Source organism: Pezoporus flaviventris, unplaced genomic scaffold, assembly GCF_033815535.1.
Source record: "Pezoporus flaviventris isolate CSIRO_AGI_PZ_B2104156 unplaced genomic scaffold, CSIRO_AGI_Pfla_v1 ptg000035l, whole genome shotgun sequence".
Classification (NCBI taxonomy): domain Eukaryota; kingdom Metazoa; phylum Chordata; class Aves; order Psittaciformes; family Psittacidae; genus Pezoporus; species Pezoporus flaviventris.
Window position 1 is genome coordinate 11,802,651 of NW_026892583.1, and position 26,709 is coordinate 11,829,359.

General features: G+C 39.2%; 1 protein-coding gene and 1 long non-coding RNA gene across 2 annotated transcripts in view; both read right to left on the bottom strand.

Moving 5' to 3' along the window:
• Positions 1-26,709, bottom strand: part of LOC133273918 (uncharacterized) — a 376,828-nt gene that overhangs the window by 17,681 nt on the left and 332,438 nt on the right. The gene's annotated exons all lie outside the window — the stretch shown is intronic.
• DLGAP5 (DLG associated protein 5) lies at positions 714-19,792 on the bottom strand. The gene is made up of 18 exons (XM_061462600.1): positions 19,538-19,792; positions 18,907-19,115; positions 18,340-18,432; positions 17,072-17,156; positions 14,961-15,065; positions 13,742-13,812; positions 11,776-12,071; positions 11,252-11,373; positions 11,040-11,169; positions 10,589-10,674; positions 9,867-10,027; positions 8,275-8,367; positions 6,864-7,083; positions 5,559-5,808; positions 5,151-5,208; positions 3,661-3,823; positions 3,049-3,098; positions 714-2,003 (listed from the first exon to the last, which is right to left on the bottom strand). The coding sequence occupies exons 1-18, from the start codon at positions 19,776-19,778 to the stop codon at positions 1,881-1,883; spliced, it is 2,556 nt and encodes an 851-aa protein (XP_061318584.1). The 5' UTR covers positions 19,779-19,792; the 3' UTR covers positions 714-1,880.

The following is a 26,709-nucleotide window of genomic DNA, read 5'->3' on the forward strand; positions in this document are numbered from 1 at the left end:
CAGGGAAAGCTCGAGAGCCTCTGAGCCTGACCAGAGTGAGGTACTTCAGGAAGGGGCTCAGAGCTAGAGGAAGCAAAAATCTCTTTCCTAGACCATAGCTAGAAAAGTTATATCACACCTCCATTTCAAAGGCATATTCTGCTCATTTGGTGGCTCAGTTCAATGTGCCATGCTTCCTTCTCATGGGAGATCTAAGTTGTACAAGTGTTACATGCTCCATGGAACAGGTCATGAGCCTTGGGCTTTTCTCCCTTCATCACTTCCGTGTGAGTCAAGACCAGTTTCAAGGGTGGGGAGGTTTACTGGCAAATTCACCGCATGACTCAGGCTAGTAAAAAATAAAGTATGTTCCCTTTGCTGTGAGTCATTCTCCTGGTCTTGTCTGCAAAACAAGAACAGTAATAGCCGCCACTAACATTTTAAAGATCTCTTTGACACGGCTCATACTCTTGTAACAGTTGCTTCATTTAGCGATGCCATGTTAACAACAGGCAGAGTGTTGGAATTTCCAGCAGATGTAGTAGCCTAGACAAATACACTTCTAAGATCAGCTTAAGTGTATACATCAGATGTCCAAAATCCCTTGCCCTCACTGTTCAATGCAGTGTTGATGGCTAAACAGAGGAGGAAAGTCATTAAGAGCTACCTGTTTGGAACTATCCATGTTAACAGGAATTTAGTAACAAAGTCGATTCCAGCACAGTAACACCAAGTCACGTTAGCTTCCTCTATTTATTTCAGTGTAATCAGTACACAGCTTCCAGGTTAAAATTCATGTCATACAAGCTCCCCAAGCTGTACTGGCGATGCTTTCTGCTGAGGGATTTGAATTACCTTCATTTGGTTTAAAGTGAAGGCTAGAGGAAGAATGTGTGCATTACACTAAGGTCACCATTACAAGAAGCTGAGTCAGATATTGGTTAAAAATATAGCACTCAACTGTACTCCTAATACGATTGCTCAAATCAAGTATATATAACTGGCATACTCCTTATGCATAAATACATTACAGTCCAGAGAAGAGAATGCACAGCAATAAGATGCAAGGAGAGGCTGAGGTTAGCATGTCAAGTGTTCAGAGAAAGAGGTTAAGAGATTTTCACATGAAAAAAGCAAAGAGAGAATACAACTGAGCTTGAAAGTACTTAAGAGACTCAACAGATAACTGTGTCCTTAAAGAAAATATCCAGTGCCTATTTTAATACATTGCCAGGAAAAGATATTATCTGACTCAGAATTCCTTGTTCTGAGTTTCTACTATTACAAAGCAAGTGGTTGTTAAACACAAAAAAAGACTCCCACAGAATTAAAAAAGACATGCATCAATCCCTGCCACAGCTGCTGCTCAGGCAGTTGTTAACGCACAGAATACCAGAGCCTAAGGGTGCAACAGCATCCTCAGAGCAGTGACCGAGCATGTAACAGTGCTTAGGGAGGTAAAATGTTGAGTTACCTCAGAAGGCATGCACGCGTCAGAAACAGGGCACCAGTACAGCTAGTCTGGTAGGCGTCTCATAATAATTTATGAGGTAAGTAAGGTCAGAATATAGAAGTTTAAAAATGAATAGTTTTAAAGCTTGAAGTAGACAGGCAATACATAGAATTATACAAAACTAAAAATATTTCATGTTGTAGGCAAAATATGCAATCATTGGATACAGCAGGTATAAAACCAGTGAACACCCCACTGCTAATATACAGCAGTACTTACAGTACAGACTGACTGCACTGTAAAACATTATGAAATATTTTTATGAGCTCCACTACAAAGTGCTACAGGCATTCATTCACTCAGACCACAGTTCAAGGGTAACAGATGATTCCAGATACCTGGGGGTTTTGTTGGTATAATTTACATATTTTTAATTTCAAGTTAATTTTCATTTTTCCCCAGAGGAAGAAAATGGAGAAAATACAATAAGGTCATTGAATGCTTCAGCTGCTGCAAACTTCTGGGCTATGGTCTTGACTGGAGTGATGGGAAGCTCAGCATCCAGCACTGGCTGTGGGAGAATGATAAGAGTGTGAAGTAAGTATTGGAGGAACAGTTATCCACTCTACAAAACGGCACTGCAATGACTTATCAAACAAGGTAATAGCAAATTCTACTAACATCATCTGTATAAGCACCAGACCAACAGCAGTTACTGTCAGCCAGCCACTTACATATGCGAGGTGCCTGCCTACCTGAGGCCACTCAAACATCATGGGGCAAAAACTAGCAGAAAATACCTGACCAGGGAACAGGAGCATGCAATTCTCTTGCCTCTCACTCAGTACTATAGACACACTGCAGCTTCAGAACAAGCCACGCATGGATCTGTCAGACCCATGCAGCCACTTAGTAGATGTAAGCTTATTAAACTGTGCTTGCTTCTATAGGATACTGTTACAAAGCAACAGCCACAGGTCAAAACCATGTGCCACTTTAAGTACCATGGCCCTGCGAACAGAAATTTTGCAAGCTTATTTCCAGACATAAGAAGTGAATGTGTGGTCCATTTTGAAGACACTCATTGCTATAATCAGTAATCCATATATTTTAAAGAGGATTTTTCACAAGACCCAAGCAACTCTATGCCCAAATTCTGTTAGCAATTTGAAAGGTTTTGCACACATGCTTTTCCTTATTGAATCTTACTGGCAGCTCTAAAATTTAAATTTAAAGCTATGTAAAAAAAAAAAAGAGGGATGGGACAGACCTGAAAAATTCCAAGAAGGAAGTGGAATGAAAAAGCCAGGCCATTCATTACATTAGTAAATATTTACAAGGGAATTCACAAGAAATACAATTTAAAGGATCAATCTGATAAAAATCAGTCACTTTTCTGTTACAATTATCTTGATTCATCCTACACTCATGTGCAGTAAGGAATAATAGTGCGAGCCCAAACAGGGAGACAGGCTGTTGCTGTGGCTTGTATTTGGCGTAAGTTAAATGAATTGGATTAATAACATCTTAAAGAGTTTGATTTACTCTGGAGGAAAGGTTAACAGTACTGTAGTGTGTAAATTGTCTTAGTCAAATGAACTTGAAGGTCAACTTACTATATCAGAAGGATTTCTCTCAGTAGATGTCAAATTATTGCATGAAACATCTGAAAAATTGGATTATTAAGTTAGTCTGATGCTGCCAAGGCTGAAAAAAAGGTATCATTTTCTGCACTTACTGAACAAAAAAACCAAACCCTCCTCCCATCCCCCAAAAAAACCCCAACCAACCCCTAACTATATTTACTTCCACTTCAAGCCTTTTATATTAGCTTTTTCCTTTACATATCACACAGAAACTACAAGGACAAACCTAGGGGCACTTTTTGCTCAACGTGTAACACCTGTGAAAGTCATACTAGCTAAAGGAGGTTTTGCTAACAGCATACATAGATTAACCAAGCTACAATGACAGTGATTTCAAAGAGTAATATTTAGACTACCATAAAGCTTTAGAATAAACATAAGGCCCCAGCATTATCAAACAAACTACACTAAGCATCTCAAAGATAACCACTGAATCACAGCATGGTTTGGGTTGGAAGGAACCTTAAAGCTCATCCAGTTCCAACCCCCCTGCCACAGGCAGGGACACCTTCCATTAGCCCAGGTTCCTCAAAGCCCTGTCCAACCTGGCCTTATTTTGTCTCCCCCTTTCAGTTAATGCACCTGTTTGATGTGGTTTTGGTTCTCCAGACTGAACAAAGTTAGTCTCTGCGCCATTATCCTTCTCTGGACTGCACATGACAATATCTTGTTGTTCTGCAGCAGATAATACCATCTCTTCTGTGCCATCCATTACTTTTAATTCACTGCTAGAATCCTCCAGCACCTGAAAAACAGGAATTTTCACTGTTCCTAGCCCTCTGAGGGGCTAAGATGTCTGGAGCCACTGTATTTGCTTCTCAGAGAGCCAAAAGGAAAGCATCAGTGAAACCCGGTGGACACTAAAAAGCTCTCTCATTTTCTTTTTGTGTGCAATTTAAAGAAGTTTGTCAGCTCTTGATACAGAAAGCACAAAGTTGAAACAGCAGCCAGAACATTCAAGGGATGTAAGTTTACGGAAAAGAGCATGTCCCTGCTTTGTCAAACCAAGTCCATACATCTAATCTACAGGCTTTATAGACAATTCAGGAGAGACAGGATTTTAACTCTGGACACTGTACAAAGCACAAGCAGGACAAGGCTCACAGCTTAAGACTGTGATCCATTTCAGATGAACTATCTTCCCAAACATCCTTGTAAGCCTGATAATCTCTTTGCGAGTATAAAGGAAGCTCTTCCACATGAACGAAGATTTTGAAGTTCAAGTGCCAAAAATATTCTGAGGATGTTCTTCTGAAGGAAAACCTATCAGCCATACTGGAAGTTATAAATTACCACCATTTTCCCAGAGACATCACCAACAAGCAACTTCTCATTTGATAGGGAATAGATGAAGTAAAAGGTATAAAAACAAATCAGTAATCAAGATTATTTTTTAATACCTATTTTATATACAGGGCAGATGTCTAGGGGGATATAGACAACATAACTGTTGTAATCATGCATAGATTAAATCAAGATACTCTATTTCTGATGAAAGGTAGTAATGGATTAGTGACTGCAGGACACTGGCTTTCACCGAGTATCACAGTACCACCTAAACCAGTGAAGGCACAGTCCTTTTTTCTTATTTTTTAAGGCTACTCAAACACAGGCATATCACCAAGTCCTCAGACATTTCAGGGCATGAATTCCCAATACTTGTATTAGTAACGTTACTCTTGCTATGCCTTTGAAAAGTGTAGCAGCCTACGGACCATGAGGACTAAATGCTACTGCTGCCTTTAGCCATGGTCCCCCAAATGCAAAAGCATTTTAAAGAAAAATTCACACCAGAAAACAGTAGTGGACTTCAAGGAACATTGCTTGCCCAGGTGATGTGTGTCTTCACAGAGCAGTCAACAGGACCTCAAAAAGATAGCTCCCAAAGAGCTAGACAAGATCCCCAGTCTGCAGCAGTCCCTACCTATGTCCATTGAGAAGGAAAAAAAAATCACCAAATGAGGATTTGATCAGAAATCCAAGTTCTAGAACTAATAAAAATAACTTTCTCTTTTTTTTGCTAATTAATAATAAAATATTTAAAGCACATACATGAACTCTGCATGACTTACCTTATTTACCTCTTCTGTGCCAGCAACAGAGCAATGTTCTTCAGCAACTACAGAAATGCTGAAATAGAAGCCAAAATGTTATCATTCTTCTCAATCACCTTCAATCAATCATGTTTTGACTTACCCAATTGATCCTAAGATGTATTATGCCATTATATTTGCTTGTTTGGCACTGGTCAACTATGAATCAAACTTTCTGGGCAAAAAATAAACTTCTACCCCAGCAGCAAAATTACACTTAGGAAAAGCTCTTAGTATTTCCTTGGGGGAGGGAACAGACACAAGGACTTTGCAGCCTTTACCACTAGCAAATTGGAAAGCCACATTTAACGGGTACTAATATTCATTCTTTCAGTGAGAACTATAAATTTACTTGTACAAAGTCAAAAGCTGCCTTAACACATCTACCTTTGTTCAAGAAAACCACCAGGGAGTTTTTCCAGTGGGGGAGTTTTTCCAACAGGAAACTGGTGCATTTTCAAATCTGGTGCTGGGTGGAAGCCTTTGGGCACTGATGGTGTTTGTTCTGCAGTTGTATCCTCAGGGTGATGAAGGGCAGAAGGAATGCCTGGAAACAAAGCTCTACTGGATGATCTTGGAGTTGCCAGTTTTTCAGAAGTCCGCTGGGAAGATCTGCAAGGTGTCTTTGAAAGCAAGCCTGAAAAAAAGCATTTTGTATTTCATTGTTACAGTAGTTTTTAGAAGATGAACTGTTTGTTATCATTCTAAGTAGGAATGCTTTTTTCCTGCTTGCTGAATTGTCTCATATGTATTATGTAGAGAAATTACAAAACTACATTAACTCCAGCTGAGCAATTTAGTAATGACTATTGCTTCACAGAAAGCCTGAAATAGTCAGACTTGCTGTTCCTATTAAGGAATCCATCTGGTGACACCTGTCATTAATTTCCATCTTTTACGTTTAGATAATTTTAGTAGAATTAAAAAGACAGGTTCAGAATTGATATTCTGACAGACTGTCTGCTAGAGCTTGCTTGAACCCGGTGTCGCGCAAAACTTTTCAGGTCTCCTCTACTAACAAGAGGCATACAAAAAGAATCGCTAGTCTTGTGATGAGACAAGAGATCTACACACACACAAAAAAAGGCAAGTTAAAAGTTAACTCTAGCTCAAAAGAACTAGAAATAGGAGAGAAGCAGAACTCCTAATGAGTCAATACATAGATTGAAATGAGAAAGCACTGAAAATAAAGTTATATTTTGAGCACCTGCTAAAACACAAAACCAAACAAAAGCCAACTAAAACCCTACAACTATTAAACATCTTTTATAGCAGACTGGAATTATGTTACAATCTTGTTAACCGTGAACACAGATCACAGGTATACTTCATTTGCAGCTTTGAAGACAGCACTGCAAGATATTTAGTTTGAAAAAAAAAAATAAAAATCCCTACCTGGGAACACTCAAATTGAAGCTTCATTATTAAACAGATGCTGGAAAAAACATGAACTGGCCACTTTAACCTCTCTGTCCAAGCCGAGATTTCATTTTGCCGTAATCACTCAAATCAGTGCATTCATGTAGAACAGCTTACTTTGGATCCCTGATGTAATCAACCACCAGTTAAAATCCTGTGTCCAGCACTGGAGTTGTATCCAGTATAAACAGCATAATTCCTCTCCCCAGTGAGATTGCTTAAACTCTCATCTGTACTTTCAGGTCACCAAAATCATGATTAGGCTCCACCCACCTGGAAAGGTTTTCACAGGGCTTTCAATTGTGAAAAATCCCCCTTCAAAAACCACTTTTTCTGCCTGTGGTAGCTTCTCCTGTTGTGTATGATCAGCAGCTCCATCATGCTTCATTTTATCCCTCATAGCTGCTTTTACAGCAGCAAGCCGGTTTTGGGCTGCAGTTCTTCCAGCTGTTCCCAGCTTTGGTTTAGACACTCTGTTTGTAATAGTCTTTTTCTGAAATTTTAAGAAAGTCTGGATCACATCTGGACATTTCAGACAGATCAATTGCATACAAACATCTACACAAAGCAATTACACACAAACACCTATGCAGCTGCTTGTCACACGCTGCAACAGCAACAGGCAACAGACACGCTAGAAACAAGATCTCTCTTAATCTCTGGAATTTCTTGGTCTAATATTCAGCTATTAAAGTTAGTTTGTGTTGACAATATATTGAGGATTTTTCATGTTGAGTCTGCAGTTCAGAAATACGCCATACAACTTTTTCCTAACGAAAGCAGCGGGATACAGGGACTCCTAGTGGCAGGGAGATAAAGTAACCGCAGGACAGACCCCAGTAAGCCAGGGAAGGAAGTCTCTCCTGACATTCAATTTTTCAAAGGAAGTTTTGTGTCTTGTATTATCTGTAGGGTTCTGACATTTACAGGTAGCTCACAAAGACCTCATTCCCTCCAGTTTCCTATGCCTGGAGTTTCTTACCGACCTTCCTATCAGTTTTATGATTAAACAGTCTCAAGGAACTGGACGGAGTTTAGGTTATGTGAATATGACTTGGTATTCAGTCATTAGAAGAAATTTTATATTCCAAATCAGAAAGTAGATAAAACAGCTTACATCAAAGCTTATCTTGCAATAAGCAACAACTTATTTTGGGAAGTGTCAGATCCATTTGTGCTTAGCAAACTAGCAGTTTAATGCTAGCCAATGGTGCTGTCTTAACAGGACACCAGTGTAATCTCGTACTCACTGCTCAAAACTCGCAGTCACTGCCAAATTACTGTGTGGTTTCCTTTTCAGCTAAGTCAGTGGCAACAAAAGTGGCCCAGATAAGATGTTCTATATCTGAAGGGTAAATTTCTATTCTAAAATTAATAATTTGTCTTACTAACAGAGAGTCAAATGGCTCCCAAACGATTCATTGCTAATTCTTAGTTCTAATCTTCCCAGCTAAAAGAGGCAATTAGCATTACAAACACCAAGTGATATTGAATGCACTTGGAAGATGCAAGGGAGAAAGGATGCTTCTTGACAAAAATTTCACTGAATTTCTAACCATTAACATGTAAAGAAGCCAGATGAGCAAGGCTTTTCCATTTAAGAATAGTCTTACCGCAATAGCATCTTACTAGTTATTTTAGATAACACACTGCTGCAACTTGATGCCTTGGGGACTATTCATACCTTTACAATTGCTTTGCTTGGGACATCAAGTGGTTGCCATTCATTGTTTTGGAGCTTCTTCAGATCATCAAATTTTTTATTCACATCTCTGATCTATAGGACAGCCCAAAAAAGTCCAGGTTTTATTTTCAAGACTTACCAGATTCACATTAGAGCAGTGTTTCATAAAATTAGATAACACACTTAAGCATACTTATAGCATTTAAGTTTTTTTTTAATACAAAAGCAAATTAAACCAACAACAGAGTATTAAGCATTCATACAGTTGACATGAAGGCTATATTAACATACACAAGCTTCGGATTAGATAACAGTATTGGTCTTATTTCTGTAGTTTAAGGTCTGTAGGGAAAGCATAGAATTGTTCAGTAAGATCCAACATCGAAAATTAAGGAGCTGTTTTACAACCTGATCTACTGAACTTAAGCACTTTGACAATTGTCACATTTAAGGAATGCAGAAGAACACATTGCGTAATAGCTTTTATCCAAACAAGCAGAGTCTTCCATTATGTAGGAAACATGCCATGCACACTTGCTTGCTTTTTTAAACTTCTGGCCTTAACAGCTTCCTGATGCAATCTGTACTTGTTTGTAACAAGCAAGCTCTACAGCATTACCTCCTCCCCACATGGTGCAACAGCCTGCTCTTAGGCTTTGTAATGGAGGCACTTGCCTCATTTGCTAGTGAGGTCATACAAGGGTTATTTATGTACAGCAGACCAGCGGCTAAGGTGACAAATCTTTTACATCCTCCCTGAAACTAGGAGGATAAAGAAACTTGAGCTGCTCCCAGATACATAGTAAGCATAAGTAAACCTTGCTTTTTCAAGTTACTTGTTGTAGGAAACTTCCCCTCAAACATCTCTCAAGAAGGTCAAACCCTCACACTTTCTGGAAGGAATTCAAGACCTATGACTAGGATCTTAACACTAAACCCATCTTTGCATTTAACCTAACTAGTTACTAGTTCCATTATTGAATGCTGACTTACCAATATTGTTGATATTGGTAATTTAGAATAATTTATATAATTTAGAATAACTTAGATATATTTAGAATATTTTTGATAATTTAGACTATTATATTTCGTTCTGAAACCAACAGAAGTAACAATAGAGTGACAAGAAGATTTTCTACCACCTAAGCTCACCCCTATAAGAAGTTACTGTAGTTTCTGCATTATTCTCATGCTGAAACATGGAATTCCTACTTTTCAGGTGAACTTCAGAAATGTTCCAAAGCTCTCAGCTTTTGGTCCAGGTAGGCATTGTGACCTCATCCTCATTCCAAATCAGAATAAAACGTGACCACATGCCTTCACTCCAGAGAAAAACAAGATACACAGCACACAAGAAGCCACAACAGATGAACAGGTCTACATATGCTACTATACACCTGTACAGTATAAAATCATGGTATATCAACTGGTAATATTCACTATCAGAAAGTGTTTAGGAAGTACGTTGTTTTTTTTTTACATTAAAAAATAAATCAGAATCTGAATATGCAAGAAAACAAAAACGCTTCTATCCATTGTTTGTAAATAATCCCATCAACTTTCTTCTAGGAGGTTAATATGCAAGTACTTACCTGAAAATTAACCATATCCCAAAATCCATCTAAGTCTGTACATGTCGTTTCTTTTTCACCACGTTTAAATTCACAATTATCCACCAGTCCTTCAAACTGTTGAAATCTTTCTGCAAGGAGCAGTCTTGTCTGACCAGTCGTGGTACGAATAAGATCTTTAGCTAACAGCAACAAGGAAACAAAAAAAGCGTACCTTGGAATAATCCATCATTGCATAGTTGATTTAAATATGTATTTGAAGGGTCTGGAGTTTGGTTATTGTCTGAACTATGTTCATCTATTACAGACCTGCAATACAATTCTGATAGAACAAACTTATCCATTGAACTGCTCTAAACTTGCTTCTTTCAAAATGCTTATCTCTAAGTCTTTAAGATAAGCATTGGTGAGTCAACTTCATTCTCCCAAATGTGAACACTTATTCTACATTAAAACCTAATTTTATTTAAAAAAATAAATCAGCTGGGTTAAAGTTCATACATTTAAATACATTTAAAACTAACAACAGAAAACCTGTTTTGATAGTATCAACCATGTGTCATGTCAAGTACTACACATAAGTTTTAGTATTGGGAGATAAAGCATGCCTTTTTGTCTTGAGGCAGATACAACTTTAAACTCTATTTAACATAACTTTACTCAGTGCTGTAGATTTAGGTGCTATTTTGAGAATATATTCAGATATTCCACCACTTCTAGTGCCTATTACAGCCTAGTCTTACCATCCTCTGGAATGTCCAACTCTAATTTTCCTTCCCACTGGAGGCACTGAGACTCCAGGCTCTGAGTCTCAGACCGAAGAATGTTTCTAAAAATAAAGGGATAATGAAAAAATAAGGTTTTGGAGAATTTTCTAACTGTTGTCACTACTTGTGACTGTTATGATTAGTACCCTTTTGCTTTCAGGGAAGCTATGCCATTAATTTTAGTTTGCTGACTGAGATACTTTTCTACTTCTTTCAGGCTTCTGTTCCTTAGGGCAAGGCGCTAGTCTCCAGAATTTTATATTCTTTACTTGAACTAACAATATAAAAGGGAAGATAGGAATATGTGCCTACTCAGGGTACTACTGACCAAGCATCGTAAGCTGATCTTTACAGGGTGTGTCATTACACAACACACGTCAAGGACTTCCAAATAGACAATGGGGAAGTGAAACAAATTAACACAAACCTGAAATAGGGCACATCATGCTCTTGCTCTCTTATATCATCTGACTTGGTTTCAAGCACTCTTGTATCTGGAGAGATTGGAGCTCTGGAATTTGATTTCTGAATGGAAGTTTTTTCATCCAGTTCACTTGCTGAAAATTATGAAAAGCATTTGTTCAGAATCTGGTGAAAACTAAAAACATTAGAACAATAAACTAAGTGTCAACTTCCTACCTTTTTCTTCTTCCAAACTTGTAGGGGCTTGTTGTTCTTGAATGTCTTTACCAGCAGGTGAAACTGGACTTTTAAAATTAGCCTCTTGTGCCTTAGTTTCACTGGATTTTTTAATTGTAACACTGGAAAAAAAAACAAAAAGACATTTAGAGGGAAGACATTGAGAAACATGACATCAAATATGGCCAAATACACAGAAACTCGCAGTTTGAAAGCAATCCTACACACAATGCTAGAGAACTGAAGGAAATCCTATTAAACTGAATAAATCTGCAGATACATATATGGCACAGTCCCTGATACATGTTGCTGCTCTACTTCTAAAGCATAAACAGAATTATGGATTGTATTGCTTTCTTTGCTGTTGAATTAAGTCCACATTTAAGCTATGTTAGCAACCATGTTGAGCAGGTGCTTCAACATAACAGTTTGCTACACAGGGAATCTCTAACAGAAAGATGACGTTTTGGGTATCATCACAGAGGTTCCCTTGCATTTTAGGCCATTAGAAGAAAGAATCTTACCCTGGTGATTCTGAAAAATCCCAGAAGGCATTAGGTGTCAAAAATGCATTTGCCCTAGAAGGAGTCATGGGTCTAATTTTGTAAGTTTCTAATCCATTTAATGGCTGGAACACAAAGTTTTGAGGCGCAAAAGAATGCATTCTGGGTCTCCTCAGAGCAGAACTGGTTTTGTTTTCCACTGAGGTTTGTTCCTGTTGAATTTCTATTGACACTGGATGTTTAGAATCAGCTGCAGAACCTTTCATCACTGGATCCGGTTGAGTGTTTTTATCCACTTCATGTTCAGAAGGAATTACCTATAACAGCACAAAGAGACAAAGCAAACACTACATTATCGAATCAATTAAGTGCTTACTATAGGCTTGGGCTGAATTTTAACATGACTGAAAGCCATTAGGAAGGGAACAGTTTCAGGTAACTCGCTTTCTGCAATAGCATGCATGTATAGAAGTCATGATTTACCAATAGGCCCAACTGGATTTGACACCTGCAAATCATTCTAGCAGCAGGGGTAGCACTTCGCTACAAGGAACACAACAATCCACTGAAGGGGCTAAAGCAGCAGAACACCTCACCTATGAAAACAGTAATTAAAATCAGCAAATGCTTGATCCCACTGCTAGAAAAAAAATGCTTTAAGGTGATAAGCTCCTCAAGAGCAGAACGACTAGCTCCAAATCAAACTATGCCTGTTGAATAATCACAGTTTATACACATACTCTAATCCAAAGACCAAAGAACAAGCTAAAATAAGCTGACAACTGAGGAATGCAGACCAAGACAAGTGCAGTTAGGACCACAGAATGTCATTAAAAGAGGAGAAAAAGTTAATCAATAAATTGAATCCACATTCCTATGAAATGAACAACCAGATAGTCATACAGAACACACTTCTGAGATACCTATATTGAGATATTGTAGCTCAAACCAGCCAAAAGAACTTGGATTGTTTTTCAAGAAAATATATGTCTTCAATCCACTGAAAGTCTTGGCTCTACTTTAGATACCCCTACTTGAAATGTAAGCCTTGAATTCAATTTTTAACTCACTTCTAATGAGATGACTGAGGTTACAGCAAGAGTTTACCAACTGGCAGCACAAACCAACTCCTGCCTGTAAAGAGGTACTCATCTAAGCAAGGGTGTAAGCGCCTCTTACCTCCTGTCAATGTCTGTACATGACTGCACCAGTTTCAAGACCATGCTAGAGCACAGCCACAGTTATGGAAACAGGAGCAGAGATGGGAGACATGAGGTAAGAGGCAATAGTGGAGTGCAAAGAAGGAGAAAACTCCTTGATAGTTCTCATACACAATGGTCAGCTCATGAAGGCATGAGAGCTATAATGAATTCAAATACTGCTGTCCCTATGTAAAGGAAAAAAAGTTTTTATTACAGCAGTGTCACTAAGAACCACAATGACTGCCTTTAATTATGATAAATCATGTCATAAATCCTATCTACCTTGCAGCAGAGAACATTCCCAGCTTTATTTTTTGGTGGTTCAAAACCTAAACATGTACTTACTTCTCAGCTTCTGGAGTATTGTATCTTTAACTGAGCAGGGAAAGGATACATCCAGAGTTATGTTTCAAGAAGGAATGAACTGCACAAAAATTACAAATGCTAGATAAAACCAGCAGGTTTTGTGGATTGTTTTTGTGTATATGTTGTGGTTTTTTTTTAACTAGCTAAAACATCAGACATGAGATATGTCATGTAAGAATCTATCTAATTCAATTCATTGTCCAGATCTTGATTTGTAATCAAGTCACATGTAAGCACTACAGCTGATCTTAATTTTAAAAATATACCATAATAAAAGACATACAGCTTCTTCCCAAAAATCTAGCTTATTAGTGAATTTATTACTTGTTTGAACACAACCATGTTTGAGCTACAATTACGTTGTTATTACTCTTAAATCAGTTTTACTGCTTTTCCATTTCAAATGGTAAAAGACCTACCTCTGTGATGCCAGGTTTGACTGTTTTCTTCTGCTTTCTTGCATTTGCTGTCTTCTTTTGTGACTGGTTACCTAGAATGAGAGAAACTCCCAAAGGTCAAAAAGGCATCTGATTAATATAATTTCTTTCTCTCAAGATTGCCATAAAAGTCCAGTGGCTAAAGACAGGGAGAGACTGCTTTGTTTTTTGAGGGGGATGTGGCTAGAGGGCAGACACCTGACTGCATAAGTTCATTCAAAAGAAAACCCAGCCTAGGATTTAATAACCTATTAAGAGATGTATCACCTAGAAAGGAAAACAGATGCATTAAGTCATTAGGCTTTAGATGTTTTCTTATACAAAAGTCATCTTAAGTCCTTAAATGCAGAAAAGACAGCATCAAGCCAAATAGAGTTCAGATTTTTAATTTCTATATGGCATAGGATCCATTGGCTAATCGAAACTGATACTACAAAAGCTGTGCTTTTAGCCTAGGGGTTAACTTCTGTCACATATATAACAAGGAACACTGCAAAACATTCTAAATATCCTGAAAGCCAGAATATATACTAAAAATTTACCCTTCAGTAGCCATCATGTTCCTCTATTCTAGTAAACAGGCAAACATGGATGAAGAAATATTCCTGACCTGAAGAATACAAGCTCTCATCTCTTCCAGAGGTATCTGTTCCTGATCACAGACTTAATAACCCTACAGCATTAAGCAGTGATACACTGAACTGGCAAATCTTTACCAGTTCTCATTTTGTTCTTTCAGGTTGAGATTACCATATGGATACTGATGCTCTACACTGACAGATTTTATGGGAAGCTGTCCAATGTTAATTTCAACATCTTGATTTAAATACTGCAATAAGGCTCCAGATGAGAGTTTAAGTGATACAGTATTTAGTCCTTTTCTTACATGATGATTTGGCATGATTTACATACAATTTATTCAAAAGAGATAGTTACACTGCAGAACATAGTATGCTAAAACAGTTCAGAACAAACTGATATTTATCTCTACAGCACAACAGAGTGAGATATGAGCAAAACCCTAAAGACAAAGCTCTCAGTATATAATTTGACAGTGAGCCTAACAGCAGCATATAAATACGCACATTGTTTCCACTGTTCACTTATCCAGTACTATATGGTATCTCTTTACAGCACACTATTCCAAACACATGTTAGGCTTGAGCCACACAAGCAGGACTAGATTCACTACCTCACTTACCAGTAGTAGCCTCAGTAGCTGTCGTTTTCTGCATCTGCCTAGCTGCAGAGGCTGCTGCTCTGGTGATTCTTACATTTGAGGCTGTCTGGACTGCAGTCTGCAACACTAGGAAATATTAATTCCAGAGATTGCAAGCTTAATAAGGAGCTGCACTCAAGTAATAAAACAGAAAGTTTATATTTTACAGAAATCAGAGAAGTGCAGTAGCAATTATCAGTTGCACTAGTTTGCCAGAATCAACAAAGTTGGGTTGTTTTTTTTTTGTCAGTTCAGTGCAACCAGTGCTAGCAATGCTCTAAAGGTCCTTGATAGAAGGTGTTTTTGTTGTGTAGTAGCACCTCCAGGACCATCAAGGTACCAGTGTGCTTGATGCACGTACAAAGCTTAAGGAACCCTTCTCAAAGTTCCCTGCAATCAGAATCAACATAATCTCCACTTTAGAGATCACGCTTTCTAGAGTAATAACTTGTCACAGTTATTTGCACAACTGGAAGCTTAAGGAGACCATCTGTGTAACACAGCGATGCTCTGGTCATTATATCAAAGTATTGTAATGTCTGAATTTAATCTAGTCTAACAAAGTATTCTTCCGACAAAACATTTCAGGGTCAATTTATAAAATACGACAAATCCATGCACTGTATTACCCATCTTAAAAAATTCCATCTTTGTATTTTAGTAATGTTTTAATATCCTTCAAAATGATAGCATCCTACTGCACAGAAAAATTTAACAGGAGCTCTTTATTTCATACCCTCCCTTTCTACATCTGCCTGAAACCTAATAGCCTTACTTGGTCAATCCTATTCATGTTTTTAATATCAAACTGCAATTCCATGGAAGCTAGAATGACAAGTTGGGGAAAAAAAATTACCAGATATATAACATTTGATTTAACCAGACATTTACTTCCATAACATTTTTATACCAGTGTTTAAATACATAACATGCATTCTTGATTCAGCACAAAAGGAATAATCAAGTCTACTGGATGAAAATTGTTCAAATGTTACTGTTTCAATTGTTATATCAAACACTGATAACAGATCTTTTCAGTATTCACTGAAGGCATTACTGAAATTTACTTAAAAGTCTGCTGCTTGCCGATTTAATTGAATTAGTGATGCATAAGTGATTTAACTCTGAATTACTGAGCATCGTGCATTAACGTCAATATTCCACATGACTTCGCCTGATCTACTTAAGGCACAGACATCATTGCTCTATCAGGAAGTATTTCTAATCAAAAGTATTCCACTCCCTGAAAGGTGGCATGGGTTGTTTTTTTGTTGCTGTTTTCTTATGAAATATATGTAATTGTCACATAGAAAGTGACAGATATAGAAGGGGCTCTTGTAAAATAGGAAAATGCAAGATTGTAAAATTTACTGAAGAGACAATCACATCCAGTTGCACCAGTGTACATCAGAGGTTTGGGCTGTTGTCTCCAACATTCTGTGCTAATGTGTTTTACCATTGGGCTATCCTTTCCCAGTGCTGAGTTACACAAGCAGTTCCATTTAGACACCACAAACAGCATATTTACTGTATAGACAGAAGGTGACCTCACTGAAAATATTTACAGCTCATGGAGTGAGCTATTTTTCAGGCCACCCACAATACCAAGGAAAATTCATATTTTCTTATATCAGCTAGCCTTCATCTTCCCAGGTGAAGTCCCTTGCTCTTCTGTAACAGCAGCAGTTACATACAGAAGTGATAAACTTCTCAGAGACAAACAGAAAGCTCTGAAAAGTTCCAGATGGTAAAGCAGCTAGCAGTCATGCAATCCAGACTACCGACTTCTCCCGCTCCTAGGGTGAATAATCAGTAACCAGGACATTCCATTTCCTACAGCCTACAGAAGCAACAAGTACACATGATACTTAGAGCCACACACTTTATAATCTGCCAGCTGCTGCCCTTGTCATAGTTGATAGGAAGAGCAGTCCTAAGAACTTTTTGTCTCCTATGGACAAAAATGTACTGCAGATCTTAACTGAAGATGTTCCTTGCCTCCCTCCCATAATGTCACAACTACTGACTCAGGAAAAAAACCCAGAGGTGTCCTTCTTATGGATTCAGGTGTAGGGATCATACTACTTTCATACCTTTTGCTTTTTCACCAGCTTTGTCTGTACTCGTCTGTTGACATCCTGCTTGCATAGGGCGCACTTTATGCCCGTTGGCAGAGACCTACAAGTAGACAGTATTTTGCTAAGTATTAGACTTCTAGAAATGAAGCAGCTTAATTTCTTTCCTCATCTTTCTATCCTAGGCTCCAGTAAAACAAATGGTTATACAATTTGGCACAAAAGTAAAAAAAAGTAAAGCTAAAACAGCTCAGTTTAGACATGTGTTAACATGTATTATACAGCTAGTTAAGAATTTGCCAGAAAAAGAATGAAGAAAAATATTTAAGACACATTTTCAGCTTACTGTGAAACTAGGTGTCAATTACTGTCACATCCTAGTAAATGTGTTTTAAAAATCAGTTTTCAGAAAAAAAGCCCAGTATTGATTCAGTTGTCCCTTTGTAATGTTATGACTGGAAACTCTTAAACTACATTCAAGTTATACAAAGGGTACAGTTAGAAAGGACCTTAAGATTATTCAGTTCCAACCCCCCTGCTATGGGCAGGGATGCCTCACAGTAGACCATGTCGCCCAAGGTTCTGTCCAACCTGGCTTTTAACGCTGCTAGGGATGGAGCATTTACCACTTCTTTGGGCAACCTGCTCCAGCACCTCACCACCCTCACAGTAAAGAACTTTTTCCTTGTATCTAACCTCAACTTACTCTGTTTTAGTTTAAGTCCATTACTGCTTGTCATATAATTTTTGTAAGTTTGTTTCTTTTAAGTTCTGGAAGGCAAGATTGCTAGATTTGAAATACAGCTTCTTTTACAGATTACTGCTGGCGAAATTCCCCAACAAAACCTACTTTTTATACAACTAATAGCAGAAGGGACTGCCAAGATTAACAGTAAAAATATGCCAACACTGAAATAATTTTGGAGTGAAGAATTAACTGCATTCACGACAGACTTTCTGCATTCCAGGGAGATGCACTGGCTCTCCAAATCGAAACCAAAGTATGTAACTTCAGTCTCACTACTGCCTCAATGCATATCTGCAGTCCTTGCTGACTACAATACTTTGTATTGAAAAACCTGATCCAGAAGATCTGTGCACTCTTCTCAGTACTGACCTAATCAAACTCCCTCTACTTCAGATCAGCTGATCTAATTTATCTTTCTTACCAGGAAAACCTCCTTAGGGACAGCTCTCAACTTTAAGCATACAACCTTCAGTTATGGTCTGAAGAATAATTGCACACTTTTCTCTAAATTAATCTGAAATTTATATAGAAAACAAACCATAGAGTGCTTAAATGCAGTTGGTATCACAGTTATTTCTTCTTGGTTCTTGGCCTTTGATCGAGTAATCCTCCCAGAGAAAGCAGGAGCTGCCTAGAAACATCCCCAAGGAAACAGGAGTTAACATAATCCTTATCCCCCACCCTATCATTGTCAGAGTAAGCAAAAAGTTCAAGTGTTAAAAGCAACATGCCTGTGCAGAATGTGTCAAGTGTGTAATGTGAAAACTTTCAGTCGAGTGAATTAAATAGGAACAAGTTACCAGTTCTAAAATAACTTAGTTGTTTCATTTGTGGATGAATCATTCCAGTTTTGAAGTGATAACATAGTCATAAATACAAAAATCAACATTTCACTAGTACTATTTCCAGCTTTGTTAAAAAACAAACACTAAAGAGCCAAATCACACCCTTATTGTTTCTTCTTATAAAATAAAGTATTTATGAAGTATTTACAAAATAAACTGTTTGGCATAACATACACATCATTTTGTGTACAAATAGAAATGTTAATATCTTGTACCACATATACTTCATTTATATATATATTTAATATTACTCTTATTACCTTTTCTCTCTGCTTCACTATCACTGGATCTTCAGGTACAAATGAGAGAAAACCTGGCGCAGTTGGTCTATATAACCCAACTTTAAACACGCCCTTCTTTGCTTTCTCTCTCTGCTCTCTCAGTTTTCGAAGTTCCTTTTCTTCTTTATAGCGCTGGAGCATTTCCTTGCGTTCATTAATCCTCTTGGAGGCTGCATTTGCAGCTTGTTCTGAAGCAAAGATGGAAGACAGGCACATTACAAAATCTTGGAGATATTTATGAGCCAACAATAAGCATATGACAGACACCAGTTAAATGTTAGATGAAAATTTAGATTTGAGTTTTTCAATTCTTGAATGACAAAGCGACTTCCCATTGATTATTAATAGCAAAACAGCATTCTTCCTTTAGCTGCTGCAGACCAGACAGAGCAAAGCCTTGCTTATATCACCAGAGCAGTGAGGAGGATAAAGCTGTATTAAGACTTCATTTTCTTAGAAAAACTGATAGTCATTTTTTTAATCCTAAACCTTTTCTTCAAATTAAAGCATTGACCACAATTAGGTCCCTGTGATAATGTTACTAAATCTACCTAAAACATTGCTAATGATTTAAAAAAGGTTTCTAAGATTTTTAAAAGTTTTTACTTACTCTGTTTGACACTGCTGTCCTCTTGAGAACATGTTTCACTCCTCTCCTTTAGTTGAGGATTTCCCTTCTCTCTTGAGAGCTGAATATTGACATCTGCCAATCCAAAGTGTCTGCCTTTTTCAAACAACTTGTGTCTGTTCTCCTTCTGAAGCATTGATTTTCTACGTGCCACTTTTGTTCTGAGGGCTTCTGTACTGAGATCCTTTTTGTATCGACTGGCAAACTGGGAGGTAGCAGCCATCTCAATGACCCTGGACAAAACCCATAATGATTAGGAAAAAAACTGTTATGGTTTGTTTTGCTCTTTTCATTCAAGTTTGCATGTTACAAAAAAAAAGCCATGGGTTCTTTGAATTGGGTATGTACCAGAAAAATTGCAAATGACAATTTCAGTAATGACTCTGACTACCTCTACTGTAGTTCATAGGTCACATTTGCCATGCTTTATATCCAAGTAATTAAGAAAGGTTAATTCATGAGGATCTCCAGTAATAATTTTTGAACTGATCTGGTTAGTATTCCCCACTGTATTACAGGAATCCATGAAGAAAACGATCAGAGGAATATATCTCTACTACCTAACTTCTAGAAGAATCAGGCTTTCTGATCCCATTGGATGAATGTCACTCCTAAAAGCAGCAGTTAACATCAAGCCTCTACACCCATCCTTTGTGGGCTTTCAGAATGAATTCCCGAAGTTTACCTTAACCATGTACACTAATGGTACTTTCAAAGTGTATGTGCAATTTTTGATTTAGTGCCTTGAGGGAAGGTAATGTAACCTGTATGCACAGAATACACATTGTTTTCTACCAGGCAAGCTCACAGAAAGCTGCATTTGCTTTCAACATGGATAAATATTTAAAACATTTAAAGGATTTTTCTGCTCTACTTTCTACTTTGAACAACTTTTTCCTAGCTATTGTGGTATAAATGCACTTAAGGCCTTCTCACATGAATAAGCCTCAACAACAAGTGATTTCAGTATGTAATCCTGCAGAAGAATTGATCTGAAGCTTGAAGGTGGCAGATATAAGTAAAGATACAGAGAGAGATGCCCACAAAGGTAGTATCATCTCACATCCTAGGTCAGCAAAACCAATACAAGAGATTAACCATGATCCCTTTGGGCTCATTAAAATTGTATGGCATGTTCCATGCCCTAAGCATCTCTTTAGGACGAAAAAAACTGTCTACTTTTCTTTCCAGGCTACGTTTTTTGAGTAGTACCTTGCCCAAACAGGAGTCTAGAGTCATATCTTAGAATCACGGAATGGTCTGGGTTGGAAGGGGCCTTAAAGCTCATCCAGTTTCAACCCCCTGCCACAGGCAGGGATACCTTCTGCTAGACTAGGTTTCTCCAAGCCCCATCCAACCTGCCCTTGAACACTGTCAGGGACAGGGCAGCCACATTAGTTAGACTTTAAATTAGCACAAATTCAAGACTAGTAGCAGGAAAGGGACAAAGGACTTAACGTAAAACCAAGGATTTGTGACCAGCTAGCATAACCTCTCAAAATTAAAGTTGAAAATCTATAGGATTGATTTTTATACATATATGTCTGCGCATATATATATTTATGTATATAAATAAATAAAAACAAGGGAAAATACCTACTTTTGACCAACATCACCACAAGCACCAAAGGACTAATACAGACATGAAATACGTTTAGATACCGAGTTTACATTTTTTAACCTGAATAGCGACAAAATAGAACTATTTTTAAAGCAGGAACCCAGCAAGTTTAGGGGCCGAACAGGGTCTAGACTCAACGGTTTTGCGACGGGGGTCACGACAAACAGCACGCCATCCTCCATCCAGCCCCCGCTTCCCACCGCAGCTCCTGGATGCCACCGCACGTCTTCCCCTCAGCCCCTTCCCCGCCACCACCCCACCATGTTTTCAGGCCAGCTCAGAGAAAAGACATCGCTGCTGGGCCCCCACGTCCCGCTCCCGAAGCCCCGCCATACCTTGGGCCGACACTGCTCTCAACACCCACAGAGCATCCTCTCTCGGCCCTCACTTTCAAATCTCACCTGACAACGCTCATTGGCAAGCCCAAGCCAATCCACAAGCTCTCATTGGCCCAATCATACCAACCGTTAATGGGCAGAGCCGCATATTCTAGATGCTTATTGGCCCCTCGTGATCGCCACGGCTGATCTTTATTGGCTGCACTTAGCATTTTCGCCCTCGCACTTGCCGCTTATTGGCTGGAGGGATGAGGAAGGCGAGGTTTCTGTCTGGCGTCCCGCCTGCGGCGGGGGAGCTGTTTTAAGATGGCAGAGGGGCGAGGTGAGGTGGTGGTCTGGTGCCTCATGCTCCGCGAGGATTCGGGGCAGGGTGAGGGTTTCGCTCCGTCCTGTCTTCCCGGCGCCCAGGCAGGTCTGTCTGTATCTCGGTGCCGTCCTGTGCCGCCGCCTGAGGAACCGAAGCCGGGTCTGCCCAGGCTTTAGGCAACGTAGGGTTGTCGAGCCTTTGCCACACCAACTCTCTCTTTAAGTCCTGTGCTCGTATCGTACCAACCTGGCGTTTTGCTGTGGTGAATTGTGTTTAATGCGACTCTGGTCTGCATCGCTCTGCGTTTGTTTATCAGCAAAATTAAAATGTAAAAACGCTATTGAGGGAATCAACCGCTTGGTGGCACTGCAAAAATGTAGACAGCGTTTGAAATGAAGTGGTGTCAAACAGGAAATTGCTGAGCAGCAGGCGCTGGGGAAACGGGAGGAGCAAACCTTCTTACAGCCTACAAATGCAGGATCTTTACACGGCATTACAGTGAAACGTCAGTAAATTTTTACATAAACGCGATTACAGTGGATGGAGACAGTAATGAGTGGATTAAGAGAGCAGAGCGGTCTGCCTTGAACCACTGGAGGCTCTCTCTGTCCCTCACAGACTGCAGCAGTTAGAGAAGTGTTTCCCCTCCGACTCCCGGTAGGGACTGCCAGGGGTGACAGCAAAAGATTCGCAAACATCGACCATCCGGACTAATCCTACAATCACTGATTTACTGCAGGACAATGAAAGATGAGTATGGAGGTTATTAAGTGCTGCCAGGTTCCCTTGTGGCATGCAAAAGATCCAGCTAAACAACAGAACTACAGGAGTTTGTAGACTCTGCCCACAGAGTTCAATCCAATGCAGTCCTCAGTGTTTGCTGATATTTGTTACTCCCCTTTTTCTCCCAAATGGGTGGAATTTGAGGGCAGTCAGCAGTTCTACCTTAGAATATCAGGTTGTAGTCCAGTAATGTGAACCATACTGAAGCACAAGTTTTAGGAGAAAAAAATTATTTTAGGAGTGTTTTCCAAGCAAAAATCATTTTCTCTTATTGTTTACCTATATATGAAGGATTCCTTCATGCTGAAACAATATTTGTCTCTTCCTTGGAGCACCTAGACCAGCACATTTGCTCATTTCCACTCATGGATGTCGATACTGAATTTAGGAAGCATGGCTGCACTTGTAGCCAGGGCTTTAATCTCACTAGCTCAAGTAACATCAGGGATGACACACCTTCAGGGTGGACAGGTAACCCAAGTAGGTAGCTCAGGTCTTTGGCAGGCTCAGGCTCTGCTGTGCACCTTCATGGGTTGTTACTTGAGCTAGTGAGGTTAAAGACAATTTACTTAGCATACTGCAGTACCACCTTCCACTAACACTATCTAGGTCACAGTAAGGGTCTTGACGTTTTTGAGTAATGCTATGATTTTAAAGTATTGCAGTGTCACTTTATGATAACATGTGGTGTGTGCTTTTCAACCAAATTCCTGATTGCTACTGATTTTATTGTGTTAAGAGGAATAAACATATTACCATTTCATAGAGACAAACAAGCAATATAAATATACAAACTCATTATCCTATGAAGATATTATACATGCCTGGAAGGTTAAACCCATTTTCTTACAGTCCTGATGATTTTATGATAACATGCTTACATTTTGCCCATTGAAGCTTTGAGAACTAATTTGACTATCTGTTTCTTGGCAATACAACTGTCATTATCAGATACATTTTATACCGAGGAGATGGTTATGTGGAAATCTGCTGACTTGCTCTTTCTACTCTTCATTTGTTCACATGGGACATTGTTTTTTGTGAGTGTGTTTCTTCCCACCCTTGCATAAATGCACCTTACTGAAGAATAATATGGAGTGTGTAGGTAAACCTATCCCCAAATTTAGCCCTTAAATAATTACATTTCTGAATATATTTTTGGTGAATGGAATTATAAAGCTGTAGCCCACAGCAAGACATACTTGTCACTTGCATGGAGTCAAAGAAAACCCCCTGTAGCAAACTCCAGTAAGTGGAGTGCAGCTTGATGCTGCAGAGGGCACAGAATACACCTCTCACCAAGCAATTCATATCCTCTTGATCAAGAGTGGTGCAGCAAAACCATTAAGGGCTATTCCCACTAACTTTTGCTTATGCTTTCCTTAAGTGGTCACTGGTTTAAAAAAAAAAGACCAATTCTAGGTGTGGGAAATAGTTAAATTCCTGTCTTGCAACAACTAGGAAACACAGTTAAGCCTTCTGCTGCAATTTCTTGCTCTGTTCTTTGGGTTTCATTTGCACTGTAGCAATTTTTTAATGGGACTATGAGACTGCCACCCACCAACACCCTAATGCCTCAGACTGTAGCCTGGAACAAGGGAATGGTCCAAGCAAGTGGGACAGATAGACATTTGGACTCTCACTAGGATGACCTTGGAGAGCATCTTCCCTTTCTTGGATATTTGCTCCACCACCTAGATAAGCACACAAATGAGTGACATCACATTCAAACCCTGCAGTCCACGGCGTTAAAAAGAAATTGGTGACATTGCTCTGTTCTTTCAAAAAGACCCCTAAACCCTCTATGTGTGGGCCCAGGATCCAATGCTGATGGAAACCCCTACATCTGGAGCAAGTCTAAACCATCCCTGTTTGATGTCTCTGCTCAGGAGATGGGAGTTTCCACTCACCCTTGGGAGGTGTCTCACACTCTCCTGGCTATAAATAGAAAGACAAGGTACCTGACTCTGGGTATAATATTGCACTCTGTCAGCCTGATCCCTAGTTGCTAGATGTTGTAGCACATTTATAAGCTCCCAGCTTTCACTGGAGACAGCCTAAAATGCAAACTAGCAACTTTTTAATGTAAAATACAGTTGGAAACAAAGCCTGAGTAGTTTTTATCTCAGCATATCTTTACATCCTGTGTTATTTATGGTGGATTTACACTGAGTGTTCACTGCTGTTACAGATTTCAGTTAAAAACCTGCTGTAGCACTAGAAGTGAAAGTATCCTGCAGCTGGTTTCATCCTATAAAGATTTTTCTTAAGGAAATCACATTTCTTTCCAAACACACTCAAACCTTGGTTTTCTTCCATAAGGAAGAGGGGAGCAGGAATTACCTAAGAACAGACACTGTCTTCAACCATAAGGCACTGCTGAGTTGAGACCAATCTTTTTGTTTTTTTTCCAGGGACTTTGTGGACTTCCATGTGGTTTACTTCGGGTGAACTGTGCTTTCATCCCTTTTAACATAGCAGATGAAGAAACCACTTAGTGTGGTGGTATTAGAGGACGTTTCAGCAGCATGAGGTAGGTTTCTAATTGAGATAAGCCATGACCATTATGTTATCATTTGAAAAGAGCATCATTTTCCTTAGCTTAGACAAGATTTCTAGTATATGTGTGTGTGTATTTAATTTATTTTGGCTTAAAACCTGCATGTGTTTTTTTTTTCTCAGCATGCACCTCTGTGTCTCCACTGCCCAGAAGCAGAACATGTCATATGGAAGCTGGATGTGACTGCTGGGGTTGTTTCATGATTAAAACAAATACAAGGAACGGCTTGGTTTAGAGAGTACAACAATGCAAAACTTTGAGGAATATGACCATTAATTAAAATTGAAACAATGAAAGAGCTGTAAGGATTTGGTTAATCCCATGTACTCTGTCAGTTGAACTTCTCCAGGCCTCTGATAAGATAGGACTGGGTTTATCTATTGTATTTTTAATGTTCAAGGCTACTGAAATGCAAAAGTGCCAGATAGCCATGTAAGCTAAACAATGTTCAAAATCTTTCTTATATTATCACTAAATGCCCTGGCTGGGCTGGGAGGGGTAGGGGCAATGGGAGAAAGGTTTCTTAATCATTAGAAGGTACTTAGCAGCAAATGGCCTTTAGCTGTGTTTATCAACTTACAACAAAAGATTTGTTCTGTACCATTGTGAGGCCTTTTTCTAATATGACAGGGCACATATTTCATTCCCCTGTAAGCTGTTGGGCGATATCTTGTGTGTCAGTGTATGTCACTGGGCTGTGGTACCACTCTAGTAAATTTTTTTTTTTTTTCCATGTGCACAAACAAATCACCATGGTCCTATAGCAAACCCCAGAACTTTCCTCTGGAACACATGAAGCTACTGTGTCAGCAGCAGCTCAATCCCATTGTTCTGGGGTTTTGTTACGGTCCAGAGGAGAAAGTACTGGAAGGATGAGGAACTGTAGGTTCTGTTTTCTGCCCTGTCACTGATCTAATATGTGACGTTTGGCAACTCATTTTACTTCTGTCATCCCTCCCATCCTCATGTTATCTTTGTATATAGCAGCTGTAACTAACAGGGACACTGGAGACTTTTGGAGATTCATCTCAGCCATCTGACACGCCATGTTCATGTGATCCTGTGTCTTGGCTAATTAGCTCTGCCCCTTGTCAGCACTGTGCTGTGCTGGCACACACTGCTTTTTAGCTTGAGAATGGTCTCGAAGATCTTCTCACAGTATTGCATTACACAGTTGTAAGTCACACCCCCACTGCTGCCCTCCTGCAGGTCAGAGAAATTAGACCTTTTTGGTTTGCTAGCCTTGCCCTTACTCTGGGTGATCTGTGGTCCTCCCTCACAGGACCTGCATCCCTCCTCAACTGCTGAAATCTTTTGGGATTTCATCCTGGGAGGGGGAAAAGCTCCTTCTTGCAGGAACTCTATTAGGCTTCAGCTAACATCTGGTGCCCACTGCTTAATTCCCTTTTTCCCAATGCCTTCCCTTTGCATTTTCCTCTTATACTCAGTACATTTGGTTTTGGAGGACTTCCCTGGTGCCCGTTTCCCTCTGTAGGCTGAGGGCTCCAAGAGGATAACATAAGGAAGATGTCTGGGGTGATGCCT

Excerpts from the sequence above, each read along its gene's own strand:
- DLGAP5 (XM_061462600.1), bottom strand. The coding sequence starts at position 19,778 with ATGGCTGCTACCTCCCAGTTTGCCAGTCGATACAAAAAGGATCTCAGT. Across the intron at positions 3,099-3,660 it reads ACCAAAACCACATCAAACAG|ATGTTTCATGCAATAATTTG; the intron begins GTGCATTAACTG and ends CCAATTTTTCAG. Across the intron at positions 2,004-3,048 it reads AGAGAAATCCTTCTGATATA|CCAGTGCTGGATGCTGAGCT; the intron begins GTAAGTTGACCT and ends ATTCTCCCACAG.